The sequence below is a fragment of the Rhipicephalus microplus genome, chromosome X (genome assembly GCF_043290135.1).
Source record: "Rhipicephalus microplus isolate Deutch F79 chromosome X, USDA_Rmic, whole genome shotgun sequence".
NCBI lineage: Eukaryota > Metazoa > Arthropoda > Arachnida > Ixodida > Ixodidae > Rhipicephalus > Rhipicephalus microplus.
Genome location: NC_134710.1, coordinates 275,435,862 through 275,451,091, shown reverse-complemented (window position 1 = coordinate 275,451,091; position 15,230 = coordinate 275,435,862). Strand labels below are relative to the sequence as shown.

The 15,230-nt window shown below is 44.8% G+C and overlaps 1 protein-coding gene across 3 annotated transcripts in view; it reads left to right on the top strand.

Annotated features, from left to right (window-relative positions):
• LOC119161486 (uncharacterized) overlaps positions 1–13,694 on the top strand; it is a 195,545-nt gene extending 181,851 nt beyond the window's left edge. For all 3 annotated transcript variants that reach the window (XM_075879190.1, XM_075879191.1, XM_075879192.1), the window contains 2 exons: positions 2,522–2,728; positions 9,233–13,694. In XM_075879190.1, coding sequence (XP_075735305.1) covers positions 2,522–2,728; positions 9,233–11,974 — 2,949 coding nt within the window. In that variant the 3' untranslated portion in view covers positions 11,975–13,694. The remainder of the gene's footprint in view (positions 1–2,521; positions 2,729–9,232) is intronic.
• Positions 13,695–15,230: the final 1,536 nt, after the last annotated feature.

Here is a 15,230-nt window from a genome sequence, read left to right as displayed (position 1 = left end):
TTTCAGTAGATGCTGAAGGTCTGGAAACGTGATCACTGAAGATAGTGCACAGCAGTCGATCAACCACAGACACGGCCGTAGAGCTGACAAAACAACACGTAAACGAACACAGTGAGGTGTGGCTTGGCTAAGCCGCTAAGCTACGGCTGGCAACGGATTGACACGTGTGGTTTCGAGGTTACGGCAGCCGCGTCATGGCGCTGCGGTTGGTGGCCGTGCTGCTGGCCATACCTGCGATGCGAGTATGGCGGGATCGAGTATATGAAAACAACAAAGTGGTGGCTTTGGGTCGGCGGTTAACAGTACAAAGTTCATGAAATCTGATGCCGAAGGCCATAAGCATCCGGAATTTGACTTTTTAATACATTGACTCTATGGGAAACTTGACGGTGCCACAAATGAGTCTGGGAAATTGAGCATGTTTGGAAATTCTGGCGTCCGTGAAATTGGACGTCAACTGTATTATCATTGCCGTGTTAAAGAGAAACAGTGCCAAAGAGGAATAACGACTTGGTTTAGATTGATAAACTTCACTATGAGAATTCTCGTGACATAAGTTTCATTGTCATAAGCTCATTATAAGTAGAGAAAATCAAGGTTGAAGTTTCAATTGTTGATGTCACACTAATGTCTCAGCGTGTCGCACAACTAATTTTAAAACATATTTTTCATACTTTCGTGTCATTAACTTGACACAATTTTTTTAAACTTCGTATGCAAGGTCTCAGGCACCCACAAATGACAATGTACACTCAGACCTCGTGGCGAGGAAGTTGCATCTTAATTGAAGATTGTTTGCTATCTTTAAAAATTCGTTACACAATTAAAGTATATTTCTAACACTGACTATTGCAAGACTATTCTTCATTTACTTCATTATAACTGATATTTCAAAGTTCATGACGTCACAGTGTTTGGTGCGGGAATCTCAAGGCGACATTTCCACTTGCATTTTTTTTTTTCGCGCATTTCTCGGTTACCAAGCATCATGTAGTAAGAGTAGTGTTTTCAAGACTGTGAAATTGTACTTTACTAAATGCTCGTTTTGCTCTTTAGTGTCCTTTTAAATGGCATGTGGTAGTCTTCGGCTTATTGAGCCTCGAGTCAAAGAAACAGTTAACATTTGTATATATGCAGTAGATTCTCTGATACGAATTTGAAGGGAGCATGCAAAATATTCGTATCATCCCGAGTTTGTATGAACCAAAAACAAGTTAAAGCTAATGAGGAAGGTGAACTTGAACTTTAATAGGGTCATATACTTACTTCTTACTAAAAAGTCCATGATGTTCTTTTGAACTTTCTTGCCTTCACAGGGTCTCAATATGTTGCCGCGGTTTTCTCACTCATGCTGCTGGCACTATAAGGTGCGTTGACACTTGGCAGCAAAGGGAGAGAAAGCGTCAAAACTTGTTGAAAATTCACTCGCTTCGCCGCTGAAGCGGCAGGAAAAACGGGCCACGAAGTTGATACGAAAAAAATTAGTCCAAAGGGTTCACATTCGAGAATTCATGGGAAAATGCCACAGCGACCACAAAATCACATCTGCGCACGTCGAAAATATTCACATTAGTTCTGCCCCTCGTATGCATGCCACCACTGCCTCTTCGCTGCTTGAAAATTTATTCCTCGGCATTAAAATCCCCCCCCCCCCCCCCCCCGAGTTCTAGTTATGCATGCAAAGCACTGAAAAGAAACTACACTTTTACAAACATTGTTTCAGGGGATACGTCAGAAGAAACGACACGAGCAGACACGCTGGCAGTGGCGGCAAGGGATTCAGCAGACGGTGCAATAAATAGACACGCTAGGACATGTCGACCCTCAGCTGCCGCACCTTCTACTTCCCGTTGCTCGCAGCTCGCAGTAATCTAAGCCAGGCTCTCAATGAACGTGTCTTTTTCAAGGCCGTGCGCTTTGTCATGCTGCGCGGGTAGTTCGCGATTGTTCGCGATTGTGCAGACATGAGCAACTGCACCCGCCGATGCCTTGGCTGCCACCTTGAATGCATGGCTGGTTGTTTACATCAAGTGGCTTGAGAGCTAGCACAGCCGGTGTAGCTAAAGGCCTAGCAAGAAAGCGATGCGCTATCGCGTGGCAGCAAAATTGGTCTCGGACGCGATTTTCTTTTTTTTTTGCGTTGGCTTCGCGCAGGCTTCGCGGCATTGTTTTTCCGGCCACTTTTTCAGCGGCAAAGCGAGGGAATTTCCGGGCAGTTTTGCGGCATTCGCTCACTTCGAGGGCAAGTGTGAACAAGCCTTCCTTACACGGACAAGCCGCGTTGCGCCGCTCGCGTGCAACAGTCTGTCTTCCATTTGTATAATCCGCGGTTGCTAAGGAAATCATTCATATAGCACCGAAGCACGGCGTATTTTATATAATGTAGTGCATCCGAAGCAATTTTAAAATTCGTATTATCACGAAATTCGCATCAACTGTAATCATATCATGGAGATTCTACTTTAATAATGTGGAAATTGAGCCCTTCCCCTATTCTAATCTTTCATTGGCTCTTTTACAGGTGTCCAAAGAGGAATCAGCACCACCCGTGCTGGCTCCTGAGGATGCTCCACCACCCACTGTCAGAGCAGCCAAGAGCCCTGTTGCTGAAGAAGCTCATAGGCCACCAGTGTTAGAAGCATTTGAGAACAGCAACTCAGTTGGACCATCTACACGAAGGGGTACAAAGCGCTTGAAGAGAATGCTCCGAAGAGGCAGGCCTCCTAAGGTGAATTTGTCTCCCACTCTTTTGAAGGTACTTTGAAGGTACTAGGTGGTTCCAATCACCACCCCACCTTCTGATAGCACTTCCCATAAACTTGTGAGAGAAGCAATCACATAACAGGTGGCAATGTGTTGTTGACTTGGGTTCTGCGAATGGCATTTTAGAGGGCCATGTGAGGGTCACAACAAATCAAACGCATTCTATTTCTTGTTCACTTTACAGTTTGCATAGAGAAAAATATTTCATTGTATTTTACAGCTTTTAAATCGGAAAAATTATCAAGATAAATTTTCCGAAATTTTACCTTTTCGTTTCTTCTTGCCATTCTTCGATTCCAAGATACAGCTAAATCTTGATATAAAAAACTTCAATAGAAAAAGCATTCAATTTTTTGCAGAATGGTCTCCACAATACACTTCACATTTTTACCTTCAATATAACATGGCTTATTTCTCAGCAATTTCAATTAAGAACTCTCAGTTCAGTGAACTTAAGGGGAGACACTGGTCTGAAATTTTTTTTTTAATTTTCAGTATTTCCAGCTGAAATTTTGATACATTATGTATTTTTCACGGCTGAAAACAAATATGCAATTAGTTTTTTGCTATCGCTTTTAGATTTTGACATATTGACTGTTACATAAACTTGCATTCTGCCCAGCCTTTTGACATCTTCCTCATAAAATATTGCTACAAATTTGATATGACAGCATTCCATGAAGGCCAGGGAGTGCAACAAAACCATAATTTTATTTTTAGATTCATTGGTACCAGAGTTATGGCCTTAACAAGTATACTCATTAGAAATCTGAAACTGTTGCTTAAGTTTGTTGCTAATTAAATCACTATTGTAAATAAAAATATTGCATTTTTTTGTTTTCTTGCACTAATCAATGTATAAGCTTTTAAATGCTGCAAGAATTATCAAAATCCGACTGCTACATCAAAAGATACTGTGGGCAATGGCTTTGGGTGTGATGAAAAGTGTTGTTTTGAGAAAACGAGAAAAGAAGATTAGGAACATGCTGAGCACTTATATTTAACAAGGAAAGGTGTGAATCGGTGTATTAACCATGTTAGAAGCCACCAGGAATGTAGTCATCATCATTCTCCTTGGTGCGCTTTCTTTTCATGGCATGCTTGAAGTTTACAGCATGCTCATGCTTCTTCTCCGATGCCACTAGTCGGCGACTGTCCTTTTCTGAGCATCTTTCAGCGGCCACAACACTCTGCTGCAGGTGCAGCTCCTTCAATATGGCGGCATCTGCTCTCCCTTTGCAGCGTTGAACCTTGCGACAGATCGGCCACAGCAGCTTCAACGCTGAAAAGCGACGCATGTTTGTTTTTGGACATGAGCGACCAGATGACGGAGTGCAGGCTCTCGTTTGGGTTCTGTGTTTTGCCTCGCTGACAACGCTCCAGCAATTTCTTGTCAGAGAGGCGCGTGTAAATAGGCCGCAAGGCATCAACGACATACTCCGGCAGGTTGTAGCGATGATTCGGAGGAGTCTGCTGCTTGGCAACAGCCTTGTTGTACTTGCACCATGAGTCTTCACCAGTTGGGCAGTGAGAGTGCTGAGGGCTTGCATCAGTAGATGCTACGTGATAAAAGGTTGCCCAGACAGCATTATTCATGGCCTCAATGCTTCCTTGATTTTTTGTAAAGCCCATCCATAATATGACGTGAGCTTTGTGACCAGCTCGCCTGTCAGTTTGCCCTTGCCGCCAAGGCTTGGCTTTCCTTCGGCTCTTTGTTTTTAATGGCCGCGCTACTTGGTGCGGTTTTCGTGCGCTGCGGCGTTGAATACGACCGTTTTTGAGGTGGTTTCGAAAGCGAAAATGGTCATCAACCTACTTTGCGACCCAATAACTCGGCAAATACGCATTACAGGGCTATAATATTTTAGGAACAGCTTCCTTAGACCTTAATGATTATTAAAAAAAAAAACCTAACAAAATCGCTTTTTCGGAAAATTTTCGGCCTCCCATACCCATTTCTCCCCTTAAGGGGACCAAAGGAAATTGTTCACATAACTGCTGGTTCACTAAGCTGAATATTCACTGTAATAAGAAATGGCACAGAGGAAATCAAGTCAAATGTGTGAAGTGCAACTTATTGGAAAATAATTTGTTTGGAAACTATTGTGCAATTTGTTTGGAAAATAAGAAGACAAAGCTGTCCAGAGAGTTTCCGTTTCTGTGCACTGCCTCTGGCACAGCTTACTGCTCTCACATGAAGTCTCCTAACTTTATAATATATCATTCAGCCACAGCTTGTTTTCGTCTCGCGCTTGGCCACCTCCGTGGCATAGGTGGTGCATGAGGGTGGCACGCATAGGCTACGCAGTGCTGAAGAGCGCAAATCTTCACTGAGTTGACCTCAAAAATGAGCTTGGGTCCGTAGATCATGTTCGTTCAACTAGATTATTCATCATTCAAAAAGCTTTCTTCTGTTAAGGCTGTGTGAAAAAATTACTTTTTTACCATATATACACCCCAAATGAACCTGCTTGCATAATGACCTCCCCCCCACCTTGTTCCTTGAAAAAAGAAAATAAGTTATAAAAAACTGTTTTAGTGTATCTGTTCATTTGATTTCAGTATGCTAGCCAGTGCCATTGATGATCAAAGCAATGATAAATCAAACCAATATATAAACTATATACAACGAAATCAAAAAGTTTTCTCAAGAACCATGCTAAACAGTTGCGAAAAGCGCGAGCGCGGACAACGTCAATCAAAAATTTGAAAGTCGCGCCTTTTTTCGGCAAAGCGCCTTCTGTCGAATGCAGGAGAAATTTCTGTTTTTTGCTTTTTCTTTTTGCACAGCTGTGTTTGCGTGGCGCTATAAGCAAAGTGCGTGGTTTCCGAAATGGCGGGCATGCAGCATAGAAACACACCCTGCACCCACTATCTTAGAAGCCATGCAAAGCTCAATCGCACCCATCGCGCTGATGGCAAGTCTACCTGCAACGTCTACAGCAACATTTGTGCGCCGCCATCTGATGCTGCGTTTTTTTTGTTGATGACTTCTTTGTTGGGAACTTAGTTGAGACACCTGCTGCACAGGGTGCATTCGGCCGGTGTGCTAGCTACACGGCTGGTTACAAACAGCATGCGCTGGAGCATTGACATCGAGCGGCTGGACAACGCTTCGTCGATCAGTGTGTTTTCGTAACAGGATGGAACAAAAAAAGCTTCACACGCATTTTACGGGCCAAAACAGTCAAAGCCTTCTTGCAAAATTTTCGCTGTTATAACATTAGTGACTTTTTTTCTCCTGCGTAATGAACCCTCTCCCCTTTTGGTATCAACTTTTCTGAAAAAAAAAAAAAAGGTAGGTTCATTACGTGAATAAATATGGTAAATAGCGAGAAAAGATACTTGGTTACCGGTGAAAGGCGGGACATCGAGGTTTGTATCGTATTTACTCAAAAATAGGTCGTGCACGAATATAGGTCGACCCCTACTTATAGTGCTCTATGAAAAAAAAAAAAAAATTCGATTATAGGTCGACCATGTTTTTTTTTTTGTTTAGAAACAGACAAATTGAAACATAGCACACCTTTAGTTACATAACTTAGTGCCCTAATTGCTGCCGGGGCCGTCATCTTGTCAGATGTGCAAGATGTTGTCGTCATCGGGTTCTTCGCAAGCATCCGCAACTTCCCATACGACATCGTCCTTGCTGCCACCGCTGCTGATTGCGGGGCCACGAAAAGCACGACTCCGTAATTTGCACGCAAACAGACCGTCCTGCTACTTTTGCCAACCCCTAATCAACGTATTATTTACACAGAACTCGCCCTGCATGACATAGTTGCTAAAGTCCTCTGTAAAAAGTATCACTTGGCACTTGAAGTCACCTGTGCAGCTCTGTCGACGTGACATCGTCGCAACCGCGCACAACCAAATGGTGGTGGTGGTGGTGGTTAGAAGAAGAAAACGCCTAATTTCTTCAGACTGATAGGGAGCACTGCGCAGTGCCTAAAGAAAATGCGAACTGTCTCCTTGTCACGCCGATTGTACAATGAACAAAGCGCGAGCCCACGAGACCTCATGTTAGTGCCAGTGCGGCTGCGCGCCAAAAGGCAGTACCGGAAACGCGGCTAGCACGCTACGGACTTCACGTTCAATGCTTAGGGAAATCGTGGGTTTCATCACAAGCATGGCGGAGCGGCTGCATTTTGCGGGGGCTTTGAAAAGGCGGTACGCGGTTATTGCATGAATAACTTTTTTTTTTTTTCAATTATTACTTAGGTAGTCAAAAAGAAGGGAGAGTGGCCTTTTTTTTCAGATTATATGGTATATACCATGCGTTTGCAGCAGGAACCGCTTGGAGAACAGCAGGCTTGGCAGTTGAAGGCCATAAGCTTGGCGCTTTTGCTTGGATTGATCGTGAATATAGGTCGAGATGCTTTGGTCAATATAGGTCGATAGCTGGTTATGAACAACATTTTTGAAAAAAAAAAAAAGGTTGACCTATATTTGAATGAATACAGTAATCATTTTCTGTTACGTTAGACTCAAGCTTTATAAATTGTATTAAAATTACTTTTCAACTGTCATAAGTTTTTTTCTTTTAATAATTTCTTTCAGCATTTTACAAACCACATGAGTTTTTGATTGTAGCTTATGCTTTACTGTTTCACCTATAAATATCTACGTAATGAGACCACTTGTAATAATCTCTTATATTTCTAAGTATCGTATATTTTTTATTCAGGGGTGAGACAGCTGCACATGCTGCGCATTTTTTATGCGTTTCCATTTTTTTTTTGTGCCGAACTGTTCCGAAACAAGCAAGAATTTTGATGCCAACCTCAGCTTCAGTGGGGAAAAAAAAGCTGAGTTGACTACATGATTTTCTGAGCAGCGCCAGGAATACCAAGAAAAGAACACACGCCCTAGCGTGTTCTTTACTTGACACCTTTCTGGTCACGAAGGCTCCCACGGTGCCGCCATAATCTCTTGTTAATATGCGTGACCCCGCAAAAGTGTGGTGCCGTGGAGCGTGCTGCTTCTGCTAGCTAGGCTGTGTGTTCTGGCGCCACTGTCACTTCGTGAAAACCACTGAGTTCGCCACCATAACCGAGTGGCTTGCGTAGTGGGATTTGGACTCTCAGGTTTTTTGTTATGCATAGCATGTTCCTCGGGTCGTTGGGGTTTTCATGTCGACACTGCTGCATGCGGTCGCCTATGTGCGCGAATTCCACACATCAGTGTCTGCAGGTAGCGAGAGACCCACTTAGTAGCAGCACTAAGTACTCCTCCATAGTGCACGGTATGGAACTTGCACGATTTGCGAATCTGTGACGCACAGAACCCGTGGTGTTCAAACCAGTTTAAACCGACACCTCGGTGCTTTGTTTGTCTCTCATGATGCCTCGGCGATCATGTGGCACAGTTTTCATAAACGGTGGTTTGAAATACTGCTTCGTTTTGTAATCGAAACTCTCAACAAGCTCTTCAAAAGGCACTGCTGCGTGCCCGCTCTGGGCTGCACGAGCTTTAGGCTTAGCTTTACGTTTGACTGGTGTTTCGGTCGGCGGCCGTTTCGCAGTGTGACTGGCACGCTTTTTTCTTTTTTTTCTCAACAAATTTGGCTTCTGTCAGTTCGGCGGTTCGTTTGCGTGCACCTCGGGGCAATGCAGGTGGCAATCGCAAGTCGATGGTCATTGATAATAAAGAATATAGAACAGCTAACGGGCAGTACTAAGAACGTGTGGTTGCATGCATTGAGAGTTGCAACCTAGTACCATCCGCTTGTCACTTAGCACGCACTTTACCAGATGATCGGTGCGGCAAAGTGCCTCGGCTTCTGCGCCGCGAATGGCGGTGCATCGCGCTTTTGTTTTCTGTTAAAGGCTTGCTGTGCAAGTAAGTCTGGTAGCTTGATCAGCATTGCATGCTTAATAAAAACCACTGAAACTGAGTTTACCAAAAAGAAAAAAATCTATTGAACAGTGATGTGTGACCCAAGAAATCTTCTCCAAAAGTAAATTACGATCCTCCAAAATGCACCTTTTGGTGCTCCAGAGCTTCTCCAAAACTTCATCATTTCTGCTCCCAAAGCTGCTCCAAAAATGTTTCTCTGCATCACTCCCTCTTCTGAAAAACTTACTGGTGTGCTATGGGGGCTGCGGCATGAGGCTGTGTTTGGAGTCAACTTTTTTTTAATGCCTAGAGGGGGTTGCAAGTTGGGTGGGGGGCTTCCATTTTTCTTCTTCATCACAAATATTTATCGTTATATTTTACAACGAGTTCGCTTTTTACGCCCGGTCAACATGCAGTTTACGCTTGGCAAGCTGGGGGTTGACTTGTAATTGGAGTCGTTTTGTCAGTGGCAATATACGGTATATTTTGCATGTTAATAAATGTAAAATGCACTTTCTTGGTGCAGTTGTGTCTGAACGAGCATTTACACTTCATTGACAGACATTGCATGCCCCCAGTGCATAACTTTAAAGCTGCATCTAAACTTTTCCTCATTTTTTTTTTCTTCTAGAAACAGTACATTCCAGTGGAATCTCCTAAAGCAGAAGATGCTGTAAACTCCGAAAACAATGGGCTGCCCAGTGCTGTAGGTGATTCGGCTGAGGAAACCCATGTGCCTCTCACTATTGAAGATAATGACATGTGTTCTTCAAAAGAAGCTCCCTCTAAGCTGTCATCTCCAAGTGACCATCCTATGAATGAGCTGGGTAACGAGCCATCTGCAGCTATTACCAGTGCAGAGGCTAGTATTGAAGAAAACCAAAGGAAGGAGAATCCCAGTGAGCAGCCCTCAGAGTTATCTGAAGAGCCTGACGTTATGAGTTGCAGTGGGAAACTAGAGGAAACTGCACACGAGGAGGAAGCTGCAGTTGCTGAAGGGGCTATACTTGATGATAACAGCGCAACAGCTGTTGAAAAAGCCTTTTCAGAAGCTCAGAGTGTTGGAAGTCCAGTGCAGCTCGTATGTGAGCAACCAGAAGAGTCAACTGTAGTTGAAGCCCAGCACACTCCTGATGTGGCAGCTGCAGCACTGCCGGAAGTGCAGCCGGAAGAGCAAAATGATGGGGAACTTTCACCACCCAGAGAACCGCAAGACGCTGTAATTGAAACCTGCCGTTATGAACAGAGCCCGAAAGAAAGTGGCACTCATCAAGATGTATCTAGTGTGCCAGAGTGTGTTGAGAGTGATCTCGTAGACTCTCTGGAACCCCAACCACCAGTAACCTTGCTTCCAAGTGATGTAATAGCAAATAATGCTTCTGTAGTAAGCACAAGCAGCCAAGAAAGTCAGGACATTGTGGTTGACAACCCATCACCACAGGTGCAAATGCCTCCAACACCCATCACTCCCCAGACTCCTGGATCTAATCCACCATCTCAGCAGACTTGCCTTTCAAACCAGTCGAGCTGTGGTGTGGAAGAAGGTACACATGCAGGCAGTTATGACTCCATGCATAGCCACAGCCCAGCCAGCATGATGGGCTGTTCCCCTCATGACCTCTCCATGGACGCCAGCAGCCTCAAAGCCGCCCAACCTGCGGAGCTCAATCGCTACCAAGAGCCGCGGGAGGTGACGAGGGCCCCCCGGACGGACCCCATGGAAACGGCGCGCATGGAGATGATGCGACAGGGCCGGCTGGCGGCCCCATCAAAACCAGATCTGAGCTGTCTAGGGGTATACACTCCCGATTCCTCTAGTAGCAGTGTTATGTCCAGCGGTAGTTACCCTCCAATGGACATGGAACAATTGCGAGAAGCTGGCCAGCTTCGGGAAGTAAACCAGCTGCGGGATATAAACACACTCAGAGAACCTAATCAGCTGAGGGAAGTCGGCCAGCTGCGAGATGTCAACCACCTGGGGGAAGTGAACCAATTGAGGGACATCAACCAGCTGCGAGATGTTAGCCAGTTACGCGATGTAAACCACCTGCGAGACATTAATCAATTGCGTGATATTAATCATCTGCACGAAGTGAACCAGATGCGCGATGTGAACCAGTTGCGCGAAGTAAATCAGATGCGCGAAGTGAACCAGTTGCGCGAAGTCAACCAGTTGCGCGAAGTAAACCAGATGCGCGAAGTGAACCAAATGCGCGAGATGAGCCAGATGCGCGAAGTAAACCAAATGCGCGAAGTGAACCAGATGCGAGAAGTGAGCCAAATGCGCGAGGTAAACCAGATCAGTCAGATCCGCGATGTGAACCAAATGCGTGAAGTCAGCCAAATGCGCGAAGTGAACCAGTTGCGTGACATGAACCAGTTGCGCGAGATGAGCCAGTTGCGGGAGGCAAACAGACACGAAGTGAACCAGCTTCGTGATATGAACCTGAATTCCTTGCGTGAAGCCAATCCATTGTGTGATGTGAATCAGTTTCGAGAGATGGGCCAGCGGCGCCTGGATTCTCCTGCCTCATCTCTGGCTGCTGGGGAAGCTCAGGGGCCCCTTGAGCATTTGGGCAGTTCTTTTCCCGACTGTACTCACGCAAGGCCCCCACAGGCGCACCACCGGCAGCAGCCACAGCCTCATCGGCAGACACCGCAGCAGAGCTACTGCCGGCCGGTGACAAGTGCGCCTCTTTCACAAGGGGCCTTTGTGGCAGCCCAGGCAGCCGTGGCACAGGCCCAGGCACAGGCCTCAGCTGGCGTGCCAGGCATGATGCAGGGCATGGTGCTCATGCCACCGGCTTCCAACTACATGAGCATCTCTGGACCAGGTGGCGGTGCCCCCTCCTATGTAATGGGCATGCCTGTGAGCGGCATGATGCCCGCTTCGGGCCCCCCACAGCGAGGTTTTTCTCATGGCTATGCCTATGGGCCGGCCTCCAACGCCTCGTGCAGCCTTGCCAAGCTGCAGCAGCTGACCAACGGCATCATGGACATAGCGCCGGGCTCTCCGGGGCAGAGTGCAGCCGCCGCAGCTGCCGCAGCCTGTGCCATGACTCCCCCAGCCGCGCCGACCGCATCACGGGCTTTGCCTCATGGCCAACCCTATGGGTCTCCTGCAGCAGCTCCACCAGCTGGCTCAACCAAGTACGCGCCACGTTATCAGCGCGCACCCCTGCTGTCAAGCTACCAAGGAGCGCTCAATGGCTACCGGCAGGGGACGCCTGCGGGGCCCTACTTGCAGCAGCCAGCCCCCATGCAGATGGTACAGCCTCAGTACCAAGAGCCCTCCCAGAACCCTATGTACACCTATGGCTACCTGAGTGGCAGCTTGCCCCCCCAGACTCTCAACTCTATGATGCGCCGCTGAAGCCCTGTACATATAAACCTGTGATTTTATCTCTTGTATGCTGGCTCCTTCATTGTGCATGTTGGCATAGGTATGTACATATGTAGATGTCTGCTTTAGTGCTGGTTAAGTTGGCAGCTTCGGATGGACCAACCACCTCCTCTGTGTTTCTGATCAATTTCCTCGGAGGTGTGTGGGAGTCTGGCATTGACCTGGCAATGAACCAGGTATATTGGCTAGTTTATGTGGAGACTTGTATTTAGTGGCTAAACAAGCTGTCCATTTACCATACAACCTTGTTGCAAGACCAGCAGGGGTTACATTACGGGGCCCTTACTAAGTATTGTAAGAAAGCTAAGCTAAGTATTGTATATTGCTAAGCTTGCGTTGTTTTGCACTGTAGTATGCTTACTGACTGTTTTCGACCTTTCCCTTTTGTTTTATCATCCGAGGTAGCCACATCTAGCGCTGTTTCAATTTTTACTGCTTGGTTACTTAAGGCACGACATATTAGTTTTTTCTATGTTATTCTTGTCCTAAATGTGTTGGGACTTTCTAGTGTAATGCCACTTGAATAAGTGTGCATTGTCTTGTCAGTAAAGGTCATAACATGTTCCAAATGCAGTAAAGTGTAAGTCAGTTTTATCAATACTCTGGTGGATGATGTCTACCTCTGGTTGGAACCGTAGTGTCTCGGTGAAACTGTGCATTTCATTGTTATCTCACACACTTCATTAACCAGTCCTCTTCTACTTCACTTTCGTTATCAATCCAATTACGTGGAATTTGACTCTTTGCACTGTTTAATTTTTGTAAAAACAATGGTACTTCACTTGATAAAAGTACACCACAAGTGCCTTGTTGATTTTTGACAAGCCTGGATATGGACAAGTGTCTTTATAAGTTTGATTTCAAAAGGTCGTAAAGTATTCGCTTGCAGTGGGTGAGACATTCTTTGTCATCTATAATGCATTAATATGCATGATGTTGGTGAAATGTGCAACACTGAAAGCTTGCATATTCAGATAGCCTTGTGGTGTTGGATTTAAGTGATTAAAGAAAAATGTAGAGAAATAATCTAAAAGCTTAGTCGTGCAAGAAGCATACGTTTGTATTCTTACAGTGGTGACTTGGCACACCATCGAAATCGAGCACGAAATCGCTTGGTTTACAGACCCTTTGCATATGATATCTGTATATAAGAAAGGGCTAGCCATAGGGAACAGTTGCTGAAATTGACATGGCAGATGGTTGGTCCACCTAAGGAATGCATAAAAAATCTGTTTTTTATCACTGTATTTTTGTAGATTCAAAGTGTTAATTGCTCTTCTGTGACTATTTATTTCGCAGCTGTCGCGATGCTCATAGTTGGCTTGCAGTGGTCGTGTAACGATTTTGATTTCGTTGCTTTTTAAATATAATTTAATATTTTATTTTTATCTTTCCACTTTACTGCACTGTGACTGTTACGCTGTAAAATGTACGGAAAGTATTGTTTCTTGGACAAGAGCATAGAGTGTGTCAAGTTGTTGAACAGGTATAATGGGGTGGCTGTCATCTCCTTGTTTTCAGTGCAGATTTGTTGCTCTGTCATTTGCACTTCATCTGTTCTTGACAAGTCCTCCCCTTCACTCAGACACTCAAATTTAATATTGTTGAGTCGCCTGTTTCTTATACCCGGGTTTTGCTGTAATAGCACAGCTACTACAGTTCAAATTAATAAAAGTGAACGAGGAAAGCATTCTTGTTTCAAGCCACTATTGAACATGAGTGCTTTTTGAAAACTACATGCATGATGTACACTTGGAGGTAGCCTGGTACAGGTGTGCTGCTTTACACACAAGACCTTGTGCATAATGATTTATGCAATCGTGTTGGCATTATGCCATATTTATGTACTAGTATTTATGCATAATAGAAAGTCACGAGATGCTGACGGCAACATCTTGTCACGCTTCATCTGAGCTCGCCCAATTAGCCACGTGTTAGTCTTCTTAGTCTTCTTGAAAAGAGTGCGGGAAAAAAAAGGTCTGAACTGAACTTCAACACACTTAGATATTGCAGTTACTTGTCATCAGCTGCTGAGCCAACCCTACAGCTGATGAGAGAGCATAGGAGATGGCTGAATAAACTGGTGTAAGAGCACTGCGCTGCCCCCGCATGCCCATTAGCTTCATGACGGTTCTTGAAAACAAAAGTGGCTCTTAAAAGGCCAACTCCGTCGATTTTGCAAAATCAGTAGATCTCAATGAAATTTACTGGGCACGTTTGCATCATTTATGTTAAATTTCAGGCTTTAGAGTTACCCAGATTCTTTTCTAATGAATTTTATAGCCTGCCTCGAAATGCTCACCTCGCTTGCCAGAATTAATGGTAACATAGTGCGTGTGATGTTGAGTTTTGCCTGGTTGAAGTGATGGAACTGATGCGCCATTGCAGCGTCTGCTTGTCTGCTATGGATTGTGTGGGTTTGGCCGGCGCCTCCTTGGTTGAGCAGGCGATTTCCTTTTCCATGTTGGTGGGCGTGTGGGCCACACACGATTCGCCGTATATTCAGCATAATAGCGTAAGCGTTTTAGCTAATCGCCATGGAGGGCGTGGACAGGTAGTGCCATCTGGCAGGCATGCGCGATCAGGCAGGTTCCGGGCAGCTTCAGGCAAATGATTACGTCACACATAGAAGCATGCTCAGTTGGGTTTCGGTTTTGGTATTCTGGTTTTTTGGTAATTAAAAATTATTTTCAAATTGGTTGAGCATTTCAGCTATCGGGCGTGTGACAAGAGCGTCACGGGAATATAAACACCATTATCCTGACGTGGTAAAAAGGTTTAAGGGGAGATGCAGTTCGGAATAAAAAAAAAAAACTTTTAGTCTGAAACCTAAGGTAATGAAATTTTTACTCTATATGTAGGCTTTTATGCGGATTTCAAATATGCAATTAGTTTTAGAGCAAGTTGCACAGTTTTTGGCTTGTTTATGACACACTTTTTATGCAACTAAACTGTTATGGTTTGAGCAGTTTATGGCTCATATTGATCCACATGAATTGTAGAATGCAAATAACTACCTAGGAAGTGCATTAAAACATTTTAATAGGCAAAAAAATTGCAATGTGAATATTCTTAAAATTCTCGTCGCATACTGATTGCTTGCTATAGGTTCGTAATAATTGTACAGTTGATATAATATTTTAAAGAAGATACTTGCAACCTTCACATGTTTAGGAATATGTGGACAGATTTTCATCCTGATCTGGCTAACGGAAGGGCCCAAAAA